We start from the raw sequence: 20,990 nt of genomic DNA, 5'->3' as shown, positions 1-20,990 counted from the left end.
TGTTCTCTCTCCCTATTTCTCGACTCTCTATCACGTGGCACGGCTAACAAACCAGAGACAACAACTCTTTTTGTTCTAGCTCTGAGCTTCCAACCTAGCTCCCTGAAAGCCTGCCTAACAACCTCACCCCTCTTCCTACCTATGCCGTTGGTGCCAATGTGGACCACGATCTGGGGCTGCTCCCCCTCCCCTTTAAGGACCCGGAAAACACGATCAGAGACATCACGTACCCTTGCACCTGGGAGGCAACATACCAATCGTGAGTCTCTGTCGCCCCCGCAAAACCGCCTATCTGTGCCCCTCACTATTGAGTCCCCAATAACTATCGCTCTACCTTTCTCTGCCCTTCCCTCCTGAGCAATGGGGACAGGCTCCATGCCAGAGGCCTGAACCTCATTGCTTACCCCTGGTAAGTCCGCCCCCCCCCACAAGTATCCAAAATGGTATACTTGGTATTGAGGGGAACGGCCGCAGGGGGTCTCTGCACTGGCTGCTTCCTCCCAGTCCCCCTCACTGTCACCCATCTGTCTATAACTTTCGGAGTAACTACTTCCCTAAAGCTCTGATCTATGACCACCTCTGCCTCCCGAATGATCCGTAGTTCATCCAACTCCAGCTCCAGTTCCCTAACACGGTCTTGGAGGAGCTGGAGATGGGTCCACATTAACTCCATTTGTCACCTCTCAGTCCAGCTCTGCAGCGTATCTATGTCTCTCTGTAACCTACAACATCTTTCATCACTATCCACAACTCCACCGGCCTTAGTGTCATCTGCAAATTTACTAATCCACCCTTCTACGCCCTCATCCAGGTCGTTTATAAAAATGATGAACAGCAGTGGACCCAGTTAACCTAGTGATTAACATTTCTACCCTGGGAAAAAAGACTTGGACTACCATTCTATCCATGCCTCTCATAATTTTGTAAACCTCTTTCAGGTTGCCCCTCATTCTGCAACATTCAAGTGTAAACAAACCAAGTTTTTTCAATCTCTCCTCATAGCTAATACCTTCCAAACCAGGCAACATCTTGGTAAACCGTTTCCATATCCTCTCCAAAACATCCACATCCTGCTGGTACCATGGCAACCAGAACTGTATACTATATTTCAAATATGATTCAAAGTTCTATACATGGCAACATGACATGCCAACGTTTATACTCTGTGCCCTAAAAAATGAAGGCAAGGTGCCATATGCTTTCTTGACCACCTAAAGCACTTGTGTTGTCACGTTTGGGGAACTGTGGACCTGTATGCCTAGAACTACTATTTACTGTATTCAGTACTTCTCTCTCTCTCTTGCATGAGATCTCCCAAAATGCATCACCTCACATCTGTTTGGATTAAACTTCATCTGCCATTTTTCTGCCTAAATCTCTGACCTATCTGCAGGGTGTATATTCTGTTGTATCCTCTGGCATTCCTCCTCACTATCTGCAGCTCCCCAATCTTTTGCGTCATCCCCAAACTTACTAATTAGGCCACCTACATTCTCTTCTAAATCATTTATATATATTACAAACAACTAGGGTTCCAGCTCTGATCCCTGTGGTACACCACTGTTCATAAATCTCCAGTCTGAAAATTTTCCTTCTAGCATTACTCTGTCTTGTATGACCAAGCCAGTTCTGTATCCATTTTACCAGGACACCACAGATTCCATATGACTTCATCAGTGCTGGGACCACAGCTTTTTACAATATATATTAATGACATAGAAGATGGTATTAATAGTAACATTAGCAAATTTGCTGACGATACAAAGCTGGGTGGCAGGGTGAAATGTGAGGAGGATATTAAGAGATTACAGGGAGACCTGGACAGGTTAGGTGAGTGGACAGATGCATAGCAGATGCAGTTTAATGTGGATAAATGTATGGTTATCCACTTTGGTGGCAAGAACAGGAAGGCAGATTACAACCTAAATGGAGTCAAGTTAGGTAAAGGGGCGGTATAAAGAGATCTGGGTGTTCTTGTACACCAGTCAATGAAGGCAAGCATGTAGGTACAGTGAAGAAGGCTAATAGCATGCTGGCCTTCATAACAAGAGGGATTGAGTTTGGAAGCAAAGAGGTTCTTCTGCAATTGTACAGGGCCCTGGTGAAACCGCACCTGGAATATTGAGTGCAGTTCTGGTCTCCAAATTTGAGGAAAGACATTCTGGTTATTGAGGGAGTGTAGCGTAGGTTCACGAGGTAAATTCCTGGAATGGTGGAACTATCTTATGTCGAAAGATTGGAGCGACTGGGCTTGTAAACCCTTGAGTTTAGAAGACTGAGAGGGGATCTGATTGAGACGTTTAAGATTATTAAAGGATTGGACACTGAAGGCAGGAAACATGTTTCCGCTGATGGGTGAGTCCTGAACCAGAGAACACAGCTTAAAAATACGGGGTAGACCATTTAGGACAGAGATGAGGAGATACTTCTTCACCCAGAGAGTGGTGGGTGTGTGGAATGCTCTGCCCCAGAAGGCAGTGGAGGCCAGTCTCTGGATTTGTTTAAAAAAGAGTTGAATAGAGCTCTCAAGGATAGTGGAATCAAGGGTTATGGAGATAAGGCAGGAACAGGATACTGATTAAGGATGATCAGCCATGATCATAATGAATGGTGGTGCAGGCTCATAAGGCAGAATGGCCTACTCCTGCACCTATTGTCTATTATCTTTTGTATCAGCCTGAAGGATACAGCAGATGGACCTTGTCAAAGACTTTGCTTAAGTCCATATAGACATCTACCATCTTGTCCTCATTAATCATTTTGCCACTTTCTGAAAAAATTCAATCAAGTTTGTGAGACGCAGCCTTCCCCACACAATGCCATACTGCTTATTGTTAATATGTTTCCATATCTTTACAAATGGGAGTAGGTTCTATCCCTAAGAATCTTCTCCAATAATTTCCCTACCATTGATAGAAGGCTCACTGCTCTATAATTTCCTAGATTATCCTTGTTGCACTTTTTAAACAAAGGAACAATGTTGGCCATTCTCCAGTTCTGCGGGACCTCTCCTGTGGCTAAAGAAGATACAAGGGTTTCATACAAGGCCCCAGCAATTGCCTCACCTGCCTCTCTCAGCATTTTGGAATAAATCCCAACAGGTCCCGGGGATTTGTCGACCTTAATGCTTTTCAAAACACCAAACACCTTTTTTTTATATTGATATGCCCTAGAATGTCAACATACCACTCTTTAGACTCACCACCTACCATGTCCTCCTTTGTGAGTACTGTTGCAAAGTATTCATTAAGGACCTCTCCCACTTCCTCTGGCTCCACATATAAATTCCCTCCTGTGTCCCTGAATAGACCTGTCCTTTCCCAAACCAACCCTGGTTCCTTACATAAATATAAAATGCTTTGTGATGATCCTTAATCCTATTTGCCAAAGACATTTAATGGCCTCTATTTGCCTCCTAATTCCTTGTTTGAGTGAAGACTTGTGAAACTGCTTTCTGCAGATTGCCATGCATTTTCAATAAAGATCAAAATAAAAGCTTCAACGTTTTTTGTAGGAATTTTACTACAACTGCTTTTCAGAATTGTGCCTTTATGTGCTCCTTATCTACTGACTATAGAACAGAAACTACATATTACAGAAAATTTACAGCACAGAATCAGGCTACTAGGGTCAAATCTGAACTGGTATTTAATCTCTATGAGCTACCTCAAATCTGTCAACATACCCTTCTACTTTCTCCCTTCTACACTTTCCTTGCTTTGTTATTAATCTAAGAATCATACTGTCAATCACACTCTGACAAAGGAAATATATCCTTTATTTAACTATCCTATCGAGTTTTGAAAACCAGCAGACAAAATGCTCCCAGAAACCCTAGCCACTCTCTAATACATCAAAGACATCTTGGAAATGACTGCCAGACTACTCAGACCCCCTTGGCACCATGGTAGCCCACAAACTCACCAACACACTAAAACAGCAGCTAATGTAGACAGGCCAACAAGAGGTGAGGCTATATTGGATTTGGTTCTAGGTAATGAACCATGCCAGGTGTTAGACTTGGAGGTAGGTGAGCACTTCGGGGACAGTGACCACAACTCGGTGACTTTTACTCTAGTGATGGAGAGGGATAAGTGTGCACTGCAGGGCAAGAGTTATAGCTGGGGGCAAGGAAATTAGGATGCGGTGAGGCATGACTTAGGATGTGTGGATTGGAAAAATAGGCTTCAAGGGAAGAACACAAATGATATATGGAAATTGTTCAAGGAACAGCTAATGGGTGTCCTTGGTAAGTATGTACCAGTCAGGCAGGGAGTAAAGGATCTTGTGAGGGAGCTGTGGTTTAATAAGGAATTGGAATCCCTTGTGAAAGGGAAGAGGGCGGCCTATGTAAAGATGAGGCGTGAAGGTTCAGTTGGTGCGATTGAGAATTAAAAGGTAGCCGGGAAGGATCTAAAGAGAGAGCTAAGAGCAGCGAGAAGGGGACATGTAAAGTCCTTAGTTGGCAGGATTAGGGAAAACCCAAAGGCTTTCTATAGGTATGTCAGGAATAAAAGGATGACTAGGGTAGGTATCGGTCCAGTCAAGGATAGTAGTAGGAAGTTGTGCGTGGAGGCGGAGGAGATTGGAGAGACACTAAATCAATACTTTTCTTCAGTATTCACTCAGGAACAGGACACTGTTGCTGATGTGAATATTGAGTCACACGTGATTAGAATGGATGGCCTTGAGGTATGTAGGGAAGAGGTCTGGGGGAATACTGGAAAGGGTGAAAATAGATAAGTCCCCTGGGTCTGATGGCATTTATCCTAGGATCTTCTGGGAAGCTAGGGAGGAGATAGCGGAGCCATTGGCCTTGATTTTTATGTCATCGTTGTCTACGGGAATAGTGCCAGAAGACAGGAGGATAGCGAATGTGGTCCCCTTGTTCAAGAAGGGGAGTAGGGGTAGCCCTAGTAACTATAGGCCAGTGAGTCTCACTTCTGTTGTGGGCAAAGTCTTAGAGAGAATTGTAAGGGATAGGATTTATGAACATCTGGATAGGAATAATGTGATCAAGGACAGTCAGCATGGTTTTGTGAAGGGCAAGTCGTGCCTCACAAGCCTTATTGAGTTCTTTGAGAAGGTGACCAAGGAAGTGGACGAGGGTAAAGCAGTAGATGTGGTGTATATGGATTTTAGCAAGGCGTTCGATAAAGTACCCCATGGTAGGCTAATGCAAAAACTACGGAGGTATGGCATTGAGGGTGCATTAGAGGTTTGGATTAGGAATTGGCTGGCTGGAAGGAGACAGAGGGTAGTAGTTGATGGTATAGGTTCATCTTGGAGTGCAGTTACTAGCGGTGTTCCATAAGGATCTGTTTTGGGATCATTGCTGTTTGTCATTTTTATAAATGACCTAGAGGAAGGGCTTGAAAGCTGGGTGAGCAAGTTTGCGGATGACACAAAAGTCGGTGGAGTTGTGGACAGCAAAGAAGGATGTGGCAGGTTACAGCAGGATATAGATAAGTTGCAGAGCTGGGCAGAAAGGTGGCAAATGGAGTTCAGTGTAGCTAAGTGTGAAGTCATTCACTTTGGTAGGAGTAACAAGAAGATGGATTACTGGGCTAATGGTAGGCTACTTGGTAGTGTGGATGAGCAGAGGGATCTTGGTGTCCATGTACACAGATATCCGAAAGTTGCCACCCAGGTAAATAGTGCTGTGAAGAAGGCATATGGGTGTACTGGGCTTTATTGGTAGAGGAATTGAGTTCCGGAGTCCTGAGGTCATGTTGCAGTTGTACAAGACTCTGGTGCGACCTCATCTGGAGTATTGTGTGCAGTTTTGGTCGCCATACTATAGGAAGAATGTGGAGGCACTGGAACGAGTGCAGAGGAGATTTACCAGGATGTTGCCTGGCATGGTAGGAAGATCGTATGAGGAAAGGCTGAGGCACTTGGGGCTGTTCTCATTGGAGAAAAGAAGGTTTAGGGGAGATTTGATAGAGGTGTACAAGATGATTAGGGATTTAGATAGGGTTGACAGTGAGAACCTTTTTCCGCTAATGGAGTCAGCTGTTACTAGGGGACACAGCTTTAAGTTAAGGGGTGGTAGGTATAGGACAGATGTTAGGGGTAGATTCTTTACTCAGCGGGTTGTGAGTTCATGGAATGCCCTGCCAGTATCAGTGGTGGACTCTCCCTCTTTATCGTCATTTAAGCGGGCATTGGATAAGCATATGGAGGTTATTGGGCTAGTGTAGGTTAGGTAGGCTTCGGTCGGCGCAACATCGAGGGCCGAAGGGCCTGTACTGCGCTGTATTTTTCTAAGTTCTATGTTCTATGTGGTTTGAACTTGAAAGACCCTATACAGACAACAAGCAAAACTAATGTTATTTACAAAATATCGCGCAAGAACTGTAACAAACATTACATTGGACAAACAGGCAGAAAACTAGCCACCAGACTACATGAACATCAACTAGCCACAAAATGACATGACCCACTCTCATTAGTATCCTTATATATCCATGAGGAAGGGCATCACTTTGATTGGGACAACACATTCATTCTAGGAAAAGCCAAACAGAGACACACGCAAGAATTCCTAGAAGCATGGCACCTAACCGGAACTCTATCAACAAACACATCGAGTTAGACCCCATCTACCACCCCCTGAGAAAAATAACAGGAAATGACATCACCACAGGAAATGATGTCACCACAGGAAATGACATCACCAACCTAAAGAAACTCAAACATATAAATAGAAAGCAGCAATTATGAATATTGCTTCATCCAGAGTCCCACTGAAGATGTTACCTAGTAGGGTAACAAAACATCTGGAAATGAACTTTCCAGCTCAGCGAGCAAACCTACATTTATTAACTTTCCTATATTTCTGATCCTGAGTTTTCGTGATCCTACCTCCTATGTCCACCCTATCAGATAGCTTTCCAATTTTTAATATCACTATTCAAGCCCTAGCTTGTCTTTTTCAGTAGTTGTTCCTTTAGACACCTCGTTTCAGGCTTAAATCTTGTAGTGAAACTACAAACTTTTTTTGCAACGTTGAGAACAAAATTATTCATATTCTGAAACCGTTCTTATTGTTTAAAGGATAGCTAATTTAACCTACCATTTAAAAAGGGAGGTAGAGAGAAAACAGCAAATTATAGACCAGTGAGTCTGCCATCAATTGTGGGGAAGATGCTACAGTCCATTATGGAGGACTTTGAGTGCCACAACGATGGTTTGGATGCGAGCATAAGAGGTACAGTTAGTAAGTTTGCAAATGATGCCAAAATTGGAGGTGTAGTGGATGACGAAGAGGGATACCTCAAATTACAACAGGATTTAGACCAGATGGGCCAAAGGACTGAGAGGTGGCAGATAGAGTTTAATTCAGATAAATGTGAAGTGCTGCATTTTGGGAAAGCAAAGCTTAGCAGGACTTATACACGTAATGGTAAAATCCTAGGGAGTGTTGCTGAACAAAGAGACCTTGGAGTGCAGGTTCATAGCTCCTTGAAAGTGGAGTCGCAGGGAGACAGTGAAGAAGGCGTTTGATATGCTTTCCTTTATTGGTCAGAGTATTGAGTACAGTAATTGGGAGGTCATGTTGCAGCTGTACAGGACATTGGTTATGCCACTGTTGGAATATTGTGTGCAATTTTGGTCTCCTTCCTATCGGAAAGACGTTGTGGAACTTGAAAGGGTTGAGAAAAGATTTACAAGGATGTTGCCAGGATTGGAGGATTTGAGCTATAGGAAGAGGCTGAACAGACTGGGGCTGTTTTCCCTGGAGCATCGGAGGCTGAGGGGTGACCTTATAGAGGTTTACAAAATGATGAGGGGCATGGATGGGACAAATAGACAAAGTCTTTTCCCTGGGGTCGGGGAGTCCAGAACTAGAGGGCATAGGTTTAGGGTGAGAGAGGAAAGATATAAAAGAGACCTAAGGGGCAACTTTTTCACACAGAAGATGGTACGTGTATGGAATGAGCTGCTAGAGGATGTGATGGAGGCTGGTACAATTGCAACATTTAAGAGGCATTTGGATGGGTATATGAATAGGAAGGGTTTGGAGGGATATGGGCTGGGTGCTGGGCAGGTGGGACTAGATTGGGTTGGGATATCTGGTCAGCATGGACAGGTTGGACTGAAGGGTCTGTTTCCATGCTGTACATTTCTATGACTCTATAGCATTTAGAAAACAGTAATAGAATCAGACATTGCATGGATTTCCAAAAGGGAAATCGTGCTTGACAAATCCACTAGAATTCTTTGAGGATGTAATTACTAGAGTTAATTGGGGGAACCAATGATTTATGTAGCTTATTTGGATTTTCAGAAATCTTTTGACAATGTCCCAAATAAGATGCTCTACAACCTGGCTAAGGAAGGTAAACATCATGTAAGCCTTCTTCATCACTCTATCTACCTTTGTTGACATTCACAGTATGTACACCAGGGTCCATTTGTTCCTCAACAATCCCTAGGGAGCTACCATTCATTGTATAAATCATTCCCTTATTATACTTTGCAAAATGCATCATCCATCACATATCTGGAGCAAATTCCATCTACCGTTGATCTGCCCAATTTACCAGCTGACCAATATCAGGTTGTGGCCTGAGACCAACCTCCTCACCAACAACAACGCCATCAATTTTCGTTTCACACAACACCAGGTTATAGTCCAACAGGTTTAATTGGAAGCACACACTAGCTTTCGGAGCGACGCTCCTTCATCAGGTGATTGCATCACTCCGAAAGCTAGTGTGCTTCCAATTAAACCTGTTGGACTATAACCTGGTGTTATGTGATTTTTAACTGTGTACACCCCAGTCCAACACCGGCATCTCCAAATCATCAATTTTTGTGTCATCTGCAAATTTACTAATTAGCCAGTCTGCTTTCACATCCAGGTCGTTAGTGTACATAACATTCAGCAAGGATCAGCCCTAATCCTCGTGGTACACCGTTGGCTACAGTCTTCCAATCACAAAAGCAACCCTCTATCATTATCCTTTGCCTCCTATTTATAAGCCAACTATGTGTTTAGTTTGCCAAATTGCCTTGGATTCCATAGCCTTTTACCTTTTGGACCAGCTTTCCATTTCAGATCCTATCGAAGGCCTTACTAAAGTCCATGTTAACCACATTAACTGCAGTACTCTCATCAATATATGCGATTACCTTTCCAAAACCCTGAATTAAATTAGTCAGGCAGGATCGCCCTCCAACAATTCTGTGCTGACTATTCCTGATCAATCCCTGTCTTTTCAAGTGGTTATTAGTGCTATCCTTCAGAATGTTTTCCAAAAATCTCCTTACTATTGATGTCAGACTATAATTACCTGGACTATCCCAACTGCCCATCTTGAACAAAGGAACCACATTAGCTATCCTCCAGTTATCTGGCACTTCACCTGTGACCAGCCAAGTAATAAGTATCTTCTCCAGGGCCCCATAATATCCTCCCTTGCCTCTTAGAGCAGCCTGGGATACATTTCATCAGGTGCTTTGGTTTTATGTACCTTTATGCCTTTTTAAACATCTATTACCTCCTCTTTATTAATTTTATCATGCTTTTGAATCTCACCATCTCAACTGAAATCAGTTGCAATGTCTTTTTTCTTTGTGAGTACTGATGAGAAGTATTAATTTAAGACCTCACCCATGTCCTTTGGCTTCATGCATAGATTGCACTTTGGTTGCTAATAGGTCCACTCTTTCTCGAGAAATCCTTTTGCTCTGAGTGTACTTATAAAATGCTTGGAGCTTTCCTTAATTATTTCGCACTCCATGGCCCCTCTCTGTCCTCCTAATTTCCTTATTAAGCATCCCCTTACATACACTATATTCATGAATGGCCTCCACTGTTTTAATGCTCTGTACCTAACATACGCTTTCTGCTTTTTCTTTATCAAATGCTTGATGTCCCTCAACTTCCAGGGATTTCCTGCCTTTGCCCTTCACTCTTAGAGAAACATCCTGGTTCTGAACTGTCATTATATTACTTCTAAAATACTTCCCCTACCAAATGTTGATTTACCTGAAGGTAGCTGCAAAGGAGAAAGGACTGCAGATGCTGGAGATCAGAGTCGAGAGTGTGGTGCTAGAAAAGCACAGCAGGTCAGGCAGCATCTGAGGAACAGGAGAATCGGCATTTCAGGCAAGAGTCATTCATTAGGAAAGTAGCTGCACCCAATCTATGATTACCAGAGCATGTCTGATAATATTGAAATTGGCCTGCTCCCAATTTAGGTACCACTTCTGCTCTATCCTTAACCGTTTTCATAATGACTTTGAAATTTACAGAGTGATACTCACTATCACAAAAATGCTCATGCACTGACACTTCAACCACTTGACTGGCTTTATTCCCTAGGATTAGGTCAAGTATTGTCCCATATCTTGTAGAACTGTCTACATACTGGCATAAAGAGCTCTCTTGGAGGCACTTTCAAAATTCCACTCCATCTAATCATTTCACACAAAGGTGATCCCAGTTAAATTGAAAACCCCTCCAAGTACAATCCTATTCCTCTCACATATATCTACTCATATACACATGTTTGTTCATATATCAGCTTAATTTTTCCACTGATCATTAAAGTTCACCTGAACATTGGTGGGAAATTATATGTTAACACTTTAGATTTATATCAAGTGAATTAACTGAGGGCCATTCTTCCCAAAAGTAATCAAATTACAGTGCTCTTGTCTGAAATAACTCTTAGTGTTGAATTTTGTCAATTCCAGTTAGTTTCCTGGAAAGTTTTAGTAAATTTTTTCACGTAATTTTATGGTACTCACCTCGATGCATGTACCAAACCTAAGACCATAAGACGTAGGAGCAGAAGTTAGGTCATTCAGCCCATCATGTCTGCTCTGCCATTGAATCATGGCTGATAAGTTTCTCAACCCTACTTTCCCACCTTCTCCCCATAACCCTTGATCTGCTTGACAATCCAGAATCTATCTATCTCTGTCTTAAATATACTCAATGACCTGATTCACCACTCCCTGGCTGAAGAAGTTTCTCCCTATCTCTGTTCTTTTATTCTAATGCTGTGCCCTTGGGTCCTAGTCTCTCCTACCAATGGAAACATCTTCCCAAAATCCACTCTGTCCAGGCCATTCAATATTCTGTAAGTTTTAATTAGGTCCCCCCTTATCTTTCTAAACTCCAAGAATAGGAGAAAGTGAGGACTGCAGCTGCTGGAGATAAGTCAAAATGTGTGACGCTGGAAAAGCACAGCAGGTCAGGCAGCAACTGAAGAGCAGGAGAGTCGACTTTTCAGGCATAAGCCCTTCATCAAACCCAGATCCCTCAAACAGTCCTGATACGTTAAGCTTTTCATTCCTGGGATATTCTTGTGAACCTCCTTGAACATACTCCAGGGCTAGTACACCCTTCCTGAGATATGGGACCCAAAACTGCGCACAATGCTCCAAATGTCATCTGATAAGAGCCTTATTGAGCCTCAGAAGTACATCGCTGCTTTTATATACAAATCCTCTCACATTGTATTTGTCTTCCTAACTACAGACTCAACCTGCAAGTTTATCTTGAGAGAATCTTGGAGGAGAACTTCCAAGTCTCTTTGCAATTCAGACTTCTGAATTTTCTCCCCATTTAGAAAATAGTCCATACTTCTATTTTTCTGACCAAACTGCATAACCTCAGACTTTCCCACATTGAATTCCATCTGCTACTTTTTTTGCCCACTGTCCTAACCTGTCCAAATCCTTCTGCAACCTCTCCTCTACCCTCAATACCACCTATCCCTCTGCCTATCTTTGTATTGCCTATAAACTTAGCCAAAATGCCCTCAGTTCCTTGATCTGAACCATTAATTTATAAAGTGAAAAGTTGTCACAAAACTGACCCTTGTGGAACACCACTTGTCACTGGCTGCCATCCTAAAAGCGACCCTTTTATGTCCACTCTCTGCTTTCTGCCAGACAGCTAATCTTCTATTCATGCTAGCACCTTGCCTCTAACAGCACAGGCCCTTATCTTGCTCAGCACCTGATCAAAATCCTTCTTAAAATCTAGGTCGATAACATCCATTGACTCTCCTTGGTCTAATCTGCTCATTGCTTTCTCAAAGAATTAGTAGATTTGTCAGGCATGGCCTCCCCTTGATGAAACCATGCTGACTTTGGCCTATTTTACCATATACGTCTAATTATTCAGAAATCTCATCCTTCACAATGGACTCTAAGATCTTACCCACTACCAAGATTAGGCTAATCGGCCTGTAATTTTCTGTCTTTTGCCTTACTCCCTTTTTAAACAGGTGTGTCATGTTAGCGATTTTCCAGTCCTCTGGGACTGTCCCTGACTCCAATAATTTCTGAAAGATCACCACTAACACCTTGACTATCTCTTCAGCTATCTCCTTTAGAACTCTGGGGTTAATCCATCCGGTAAGGTGATTTATCCACCTTCAGTTCATTCAGTTTTTCTAGTACTTTCTCCTTGGTGATGGTCACCATACTCAACTTTACCCCTGACTCTCTTGTACCTTTGGGATATTACTCATGTTTTCCACCATGAAGACTGGTGCAAAGTGATTATTCAGTTTCTCAGCAATCTCCTTGTTCCCCACTACAGTATAATTTTTCCGCATCCAATGTCCACTTTTGCCCTATGTATCAATGTAAACAAAGGATATTTCACAGTTTTGAGAGCTATGTCTGCATTGAAGCTGCTATTGTTTATTTGCGACTGCTCACCACCATCAGAGGCCTGGACTTTGAGGCATGCAGATTTTCTGTTGTGCAGTGACTGTCTGCCTGATCAATTTCAGACCTCATCTTCCATTGGGGCAATGAGAGTGGTTTGCTGCTTCTACTTTAGGGCCTTTCCTGAGGATTTCTATTTTGCTGGTGACTGCTTTGAATTAAAATGATTTACATGAAAGTTTTATTGAGCCAGATATCTGTTACTGATGCTGCTATGTAGTGAGATCATACTAGAGACAGGCAGATCTGTTTTCATGCTGATGAACAGTACAATTTATTAACTGTGTACATTATGTGTGTTACGACATGAGGTAAACTCTCCTGCTTAATTTAAAACAGCAACACAGAAAAGATTTATCCCGTGCAATAATCTGTTAAATTTGGAGTGGCCAATAACAATGTAAAGTAAAAATTAACAACTTTATTTCTTAAAGTATAGCAGAGAATAATTAACTAACCACTATTTATAATTTCTTTCTCAAACCTATCTTCTACCTTTCCTTCTATAATACTAGTCTAATAAAACTCCCAATTAAGATTTACAAAACAACACTTCTTATCTCAAAACCAGGCAGCTGCAGGTTCTTGTCTTCGGATGTTCCTGTGTCTTCTTTTCTCCTTGTTAGGAATTTCTGCATTACAGTTTACTGATCAAAAAGTAACTTTTAAGAGAGAGCTATTTTCAAGCAGTCTGTTTACATGCTGGATAGTTCTACTCTCAACTCTTCAATTTTCCACTGGTCTTATACCCCAGAGCATCAGATTATGTCGTTGGCTTTTAAGATTGTCAGTATACTCAATTCAAACTTGATTGGAAATTGATATTTTTATCAGGGTATAATTTACACTGATTGGCAGGATTCGAATTTGTTTTTCTCTCCAGGCAACGAATTATTCAAGTTGTTCAACCCACTGTTACATTGTTGCCTTATTGAAAACACTTGGTGTTGTATGGTAGTTCTTTGTTAGTTGTTCTGTTGTTACCTCTCTTAAAGGTACACCTACAGCTTCATAACATGTGCTTAAATGGGAAGGAGAGAGTGTTCTTTGAAATTGTTATAATTCTATGTGACAGTACAATTGGACAAGTCAGGTCCCAGAATGAAACAAAAGAAGAAATTGCTGGAAACACATCTGTGGAGAGAAATTGGAATTAATGTTTCGGGTTCAGTGACCCTTCTTCAGAATGAAATCTGGATTTATGGATCATTTCATTTTTAATTTATTAATGTGGTGGTGAATCGCTGACACATTTTCAGATGAGGCTGAACAGTTCCTTGAACAACATTGTGGAAGTTAATTCCACAAAAGAGGAATGAAAAAATAACAAGTATCTAAATGTTGAAGGCAGTTGGCACATGCTACAAAATACAGCAAAATAAAGTTTCAACTCATTTCCTGACATGATCCATTGCATCAGCTGCAGACCGGAAATATAACACCCCATATTTTAACACTGAGAAGTTCTACTTCACTGACTTCTGACAGTTTTTTGACTTTGTATTGTGATGACAAGTCGATGCATCATTTCCAAACCTGCTGATATGGTCTTTTCACAAATCTGAGAGCTTAATTTTTTTTTTGTTCAAATAATGTGCAAATTTCCAACCAAACTTTTGGTAATTTGACAAATTAAGCCTTCTGGTGAGCTAACTTATTCTCTGAACCATTGTTCGGAAAGAAATTAAACTTGCTTTTGCTCTAAGTGCTGGTGATTTTGAATTGAACTGAAAAACTGAAAAAGAAACTTACAATGTAAATGTCTTTCTGTTAATACTACATGGGTGTGCAGTCACCTGCTCTCTAAGACATACTGGATTAAGTCACTATCCTGGAAGGAAGCTTTGACTTTTTCTTAAAGATAAAACTCTTCACTGAAGTAACCAAGGCCCATTTGTCAGTATTTTAAAATTCAAACTCAAAAATTATTCGATAAAAGTTTATACAGTTTTATCAAAGACCTTGCAGGCTGGAACCTAGTTCAAGTGTGTCCCATATTTTACTAGTGATGTACCCCATTATGCTCACGAGTAGGACCCCTTACCATCTACTGAAAACAACAAAATCTGGAGATTACAGTGGCTCAGACAGCATCTATGGAGGGAGACCGAGCTAATGTTTTCAGTCTTAATGACTCATCATCAGAGCTAAAGTCATCTAGCACTGCAGTCAACTTTAAGACCCTAGGAAATAGGCATTAAGTACAGGGCTTTTTAGCCGTATGTGCAATGAATACTTATGTTAATTTTTCGATGGGGCACGTGATTGTTTTAAATTCCTCCATCCCTTTTGCCCCATGATTTACTCTTGTTACTGGCATTGGCAGCAGCATGTTGTAGCATGTGAAGTTGCCCACCTCAGCTGAAGTTGACCAAATTAGTTGCAGGAGTATCATGGCTCCAAACTACCATTGCCAGGCATCATAATTTGTTATCTATACATTGTCAGGTACTTCCTTGATGTTGGCACTTTCCATGCTGCTGCAGGACATCGACATGAGCAAGCATTTTAATAAAAAAAACTTGAAGAGACTATCTCAATGCAGTTTAAAATCTGGAATTAAGATTAATACAAAATCGAACAGGTGAGGGGTCGAAAAGTGTGGTGCTGAAAAAGCACAGCCAGTCAGACAGCATCCGAGGAGCGGGAGAGTCAATGTTTTGAGCATAAGCTCTTCATCAGGAATGCCTGAAATACCAACTCTCCTGCTCCTCGGATGCTGCCTGACCGGCTGTGCTTTCCCAGCACCATGCTCTTCGACATTGATCTCTAGCATTTGCAGTCCTGACTTTCTCTGAGAAGAGGTGAGGGGGCCAACATACAATACCAATCCCTTTTCAATGTGATTATTTAATTGTTGGGAACGGAATGAAGAGGTAATACATCATCTTCAACATGAACTTTTGAAAAAGGTTGCAGTTATATCTTGGGATTGTGATCATAATTCATTGTCCCTTTTCACCCGCTATTACATCCCTGCTACCTTTGACCCTGTAAAGTACCTCAACTTTACTTATTGCAATTGGGCATTTTTATATTGCAGGATTACCCTCTCAATACTTTGGGTTTGTCTTAAATCTGGATGCATGCACCTTTTTCGAAGACTACCAATAGTCCGAGCAGTGCCCAGTGCCCCAAGTGGCTTTGCTGGGATTGGAAATGCGGTCCTTTTAGTTGGTTGGCAGATTTTGGAGGTGGGATCTCCTTTCAACTGGTGAAAGTCTCTGCCCAAAACTCTACAGATTGTCTCCAAGACCATGGGTCTCCAGACTGGTAAGTCCAAGGTTTTGCTGGAGATTGATTGTATAGACCCTGGAAAGGTGGGCCGAGGTCTGGATTTAGCAGGTCGAGACTGGGGTGATGTGGAGGATGTGGCCTCCTGTGGACATAGGGTAACTTCAACACCTGCCACTGCTAGTTGGGGTGGCCAGCAGTGGGTGGTGAGGCCAACCTATGTCAACACTACAGTCAAGAAAACAGACCAAAATCTTTACTTCCTCAGAAGGCTAAGGAAATTCAGAATGTCCACAATGACTGACCAATTTTTATAGATGCACCATAGAAAGCATCCTATCCAAATGCATCACTGTGTGGTTTGGCAACTGCTCTTCTCAAGACTGCAAGAAATTACAGAGAGTTGTGAATGCAGCCCAGTTCATCATGAAAACGAGCCTTACTTGCATTAACTCTGTCTCACTTCCCTCTGTCTTGGGAAAGCATAATCAAAAACCCCCTCACACCCTGGTTATATTCTTTTCCTTCCTTTTCCATTGGGAAGAAGATTCAAAAGTCTGAAAATACATACCAACAGATTTAAGAACATTTCTTCCCTGCTGTTATTAAACTTATAAATTCTCAACTCTGATCTCCAGCATCTGCAGTCCTCACTTTCTCTCTTATAAACAGACCTCTCATGAGGTCAAAGAGTTGATCTTTCTCCGCACCTTCTCTGTTGCTGTAACACTATATTCTGCATTCTGTTCTATTACCCTGCTGTATTTGTGTGAGATATGATTTTTTTTGGTTAGCACTCAAAACAATACTTTTCACTATATCTCGGTACATGTGACAATAAAAATTCAAATCAAATCACATTAGCTTCCTACGAACTTCAGTTCATCTCTGGGTATAAGAAACTTGCACAGGGGAGTATGTAATGAAAATAACAAATGCTGGAGATCACAGCGGCTCAGATAGCATCTTTGGAGAGAGAGCAAGCTAATGTTTCAAGTCCAGATGATTCTTCATCAAATCTAGACTCAAAACATTAGCTTGCTTTCTCTCCATGTCTGCCCTACTGTGATCTCTGGCATATGTTGCTTTCTATACAGATTCCAGTACCTGCAGTAATTTGATCCTACAGGTGAGTATGTGGCACGTATGATACTACTGCCATAGCATGCAATTTCAACACCTGCCGACCTACTTCTGTCAGCATCTGTAAATGTTTTGCTTCAGTTTACAATAGTTACATGTAATGGCCACAAGAATATTTTGTGCTCCCAACTATATATTAACACTGCACAAGTCAGAATAAAACCTAGGCTTGTTGGATTCTAATTTTTTTTTTAACTGTGGAGATGCTGCCAGTGTACTTCTCACACGAGAAGAATAAAATGAAATATATCACACTAGTTGAATCAAAAGGTTGGAAAGATGTCATTACATAAGTCAGAAAAGTATTCAAATTCACATTATTCCTTTTATCCGAGCAATAACATTACAAGCATTTAAACCTCAATGAATACCGCACTACTCAGGCTTCTTGCTCAAATTCGCATTAGTACAGCTGCCACATGTTTCCTTTCAGTGAATTTCTGTGCAGTTGTTAGATGCTTTTTGGCTTTGGGTAATCCCTTTCTCTGAGACACCTAAAACAAACTGCTAAAAATAAACTCACATTAACTTTAACTTCAAAACAATTACATGCCTGGTAAAAGCCTAATGAACCTCCGTTACATCCCCTTTATGGCAAGTATAACCTTTTGTAGGGGCTGCCTATTTTCATTGAAAATACAAGGACACCGAGAACTTTTGGACATCTACATATCCCGGTATATATAGTCATTTAAATAATATTCCTCCCTTTTCACACTGACATGTATAGCTTCACATTTAGCCGCATTGTACTGTATCTGTCATCTTTTTCCCACTCATTCAATTTGTCTAGGTCTCTTAAAAACCTCTTAGCATCCTCCTCAATGTTCAGACATGCCCAGTTTTATCACATCAGCAAATTTGGAAATGTTGCATTTGGTTCCCCAATCCAGAGTATACATTTACATACTGAATAATTGGGACCCAAAGATTTATCTGTGCAGTTTCCAACAAGTCAGTAACTTCCCTAGGAAAAAGATCCATTTACTCTGTCTATCAACTAATTCTCGATCCATGTCAATGTATTATCCCATTCTATGTGCTCTAACGTTGCCTGGTAACCTCTTATGGGAGATAGAGTCATAGAGATGTACAGCATGGAAACAGACCCTTCGGTCCAACCTGTCTATGCCGACCAGATATCCCAACCCAATCTAGTCCCACCTGCCAGCACCTGGCCCATATCTGATCAAAAGCCTTCTAAAAATTCATCTGCGCCATTCACACAGGCTCTGCCTTATTTATTCTATGATTTACATCCTCCAAAAACACCAGTAGATTTGATACGTATGATTTCCCTTTCACCAACCTATGCTGGCTTTGTCTAATCCCATTAATGTTTTCCAAATTTTCTGCTATCATGCCTTTTGTAAAAGACTCTAGCATTATCCCCACTACTGATGATAGGCTAAACAGTCTGTCATTTCCTGCATAGTTAATTTTTTACCTTTATCTGCTTTTTGCATATGGTTTCAAAACATTTTCAAATGAGACTTTTTTGTAGGTTTTCTCAAAAGAAAATAAAGTGAAATGTTAACTATTTGTGACTTTAACTTTTTAAAAATAAATGGCTAAGTAGAATGTTTTTCCATTTTTCCCCTCAGATATACAAAGCTTGGCTATGCAGGTAACACTGAACCACAGTTCATCATACCTTCATGTAAGTATAAGCATACTTTATAATTTCTCCAGTTTTATTATTTTAAGATCTGTATTGCATATTTTTTATTCTATTGGAAGGAAATGTAAGACTAATTTAATACTGAGAGAGGGGAAATCCTAAATTTTATCTAAAACAATCTTTCTGATGTTTTGAGACTGTTATTTCAATAGAATGGCACATTATAGAATGTCTGGTGAACTGTTGCTACTCATCCTTTGCCTTTTTCATTCGATGGATGTGGACATCACTGGCTAGATCAGCATTTACTGCCCAATCCGAACTGCTCTTGAGAAAATAGTGATGAGTTGTCTCCTTGAACCAATGCTGTTCTCGAGGTTTAGGTGTAACACTGTGCTGTTAGGAAGGGAGTTGCAGGACTTTGCTTATATATTCACAGGAGGAAGATATTGCTGGCTAGGCCAGCATTTATTGTCCATTCTCAATTCCTAACGGTTTGTTAAGAGTCAATCACATTGCTGTGGATCTGGAGTCACATGTAGACCAGACTATGTTCATTGCCTGAAACTTATGTGGTGTGAATATTACTTACCATCTTTTAGCCGAAGCATGGATATTTTCCAGGATCAATTGCATTTGGATATGGATGGCTTCAGAGTTTGAGGAATCATGAACTTTGCATGATCCTCCTCAATTCTGATTTTATGATTGAGTGGAGATCATTGAAGTAGCTGAAAGTGATTGATCCTAGAATATGGGCACAGGGTAGTGTTGTTCCTGTGTTTGAACCAGGAAACCTGAGTTTGAATGTCACGTGCTCCCGGGATGTGTAATAATATCTTTGAACAGTGTCATTAAAAAAATCTACCCTGAGGCACTTCTGAAGTGATGAATAATTTGTGCATTGCACCATTAGAGGTTTCCCAAGTCAAAGTACACTCGGTAAATGAGAAATGTACAAAAAAAAATGTTAGAACATAAGAACATTAGAACCTGGAACAGGAGAAGGCCATCTCATCCTTTGAGCCTCCTCCGCTATTCAATAAGATCATGGTTGATCATTTTGTGGCTTCAGCTCCACTTACCCACCCTCTCACCATAACCCTTACTTCCTTTAATGTTCAAAAAATTATCTATCTTAGCTTTAAAAACATTCAATGAGGAAGCCTCAGCTACTTCACTAGAAAGGCTGTACTTAACTATTAGTAAGGCACCATAATAAGGTTAAACGTATCCAAGGGTACCAAGAAAATAAGCCTGGACATTTTTTAGAGCAACTGGTCATGATCTTACAAAATTCTTTAGATTATCAGTGCCAGAGGACTGGAGAATTGCAAATGTTATACCATGGTTTAAGAAAAGATATACAGGCCGCAGGTTAATATGGCTGTTGGGAAGGCTTGTGGAAAGATAATTTGAAACAAAATTAAAGAACACTAACATGGATTTGTTGAGGATATATTATGCTTAACTAGCTTGGTGAGTGTTTTAATGAGGTGATAGAAGCTGGATAAGGAGACCATGGTTTATGTGATGTATGTAGATTTCCAAAAAATATTTGATAAAATGCCACATTCCAGGCTTCTCAGAAAAGCAAGCCCATGAGTAAAAGAAACAGTAGCCATATGAAAGTAGAGCTTGCTCAGTGACAGAAAACAGAAAGAAATACTGAATGGTTGGCTTTTGACTAGAGTAAGGTATACCAAGAGTTTCCCAGGTGTCAATGTTTGGATGTTTGTTCTTCCTGATGTGTATTAATGACCTAGATTTGAGTGATTTTAAAGTTTGTAGGCAATATAAAACATGGAAGAGCTGTGGGCTGAGAGGAGCATATTGGTAACTTTCAAAAAGACAAAATCAAGTATGTGTAAATGGAAGATGAAATTTAACTCAGAGAAGGGTGAATTAATGCATCTTTGTAAGACGAGTGAGAAGAGACAGGATAAAATAAAGGTTAGAGTTCTATAGGGGTTGCATGGCAGAGTGACCTTGGGGCTTCCCTTCAGCCCCACCCCCCTCCTATTTATCTGTCAACTCCCTTCCCTCCTGCATTCCTGATGAAAGGCTTATGCCCGAAGCATCAATTCTCCTGCTCCTCGGATGCTGCCTGACCTGCTGTGCTTTTCCAGCTCCACACTTTTCAACTCTAAGCTGCAGCATCTGCAGTCCTCACTTTCTCCTAGTACATGTACACAAATCGTTTGAAGGCAGCAGGAAAGGTGAAAAAGTGCCTATAGCATCACAGGCTTTATGAATAGGATACAAAAGCTGTGATAAAATTGTATAAAAC

At 41.1% G+C, this 20,990-nt stretch overlaps 1 protein-coding gene across 2 annotated transcripts in view; it reads left to right on the top strand.

The window, feature by feature from the left end:
* Positions 1 to 20,990, top strand: part of LOC132816149 (actin-related protein 3B-like) — a 181,096-nt gene that overhangs the window by 42,682 nt on the left and 117,424 nt on the right. For both annotated transcript variants that reach the window (XM_060825623.1, XM_060825622.1), the window contains exon 2: positions 18,684 to 18,739. In XM_060825623.1, the coding sequence (XP_060681606.1) occupies positions 18,684 to 18,739 (56 nt within the window). The remainder of the gene's footprint in view (positions 1 to 18,683; positions 18,740 to 20,990) is intronic.

The sequence above is a fragment of the Hemiscyllium ocellatum genome, chromosome 5 (genome assembly GCF_020745735.1).
Source record: "Hemiscyllium ocellatum isolate sHemOce1 chromosome 5, sHemOce1.pat.X.cur, whole genome shotgun sequence".
NCBI lineage: Eukaryota > Metazoa > Chordata > Chondrichthyes > Orectolobiformes > Hemiscylliidae > Hemiscyllium > Hemiscyllium ocellatum.
The sequence above is the reverse complement of the archived record's forward strand: the minus strand, read 5'-3'. Positions and strand labels throughout refer to the sequence as shown.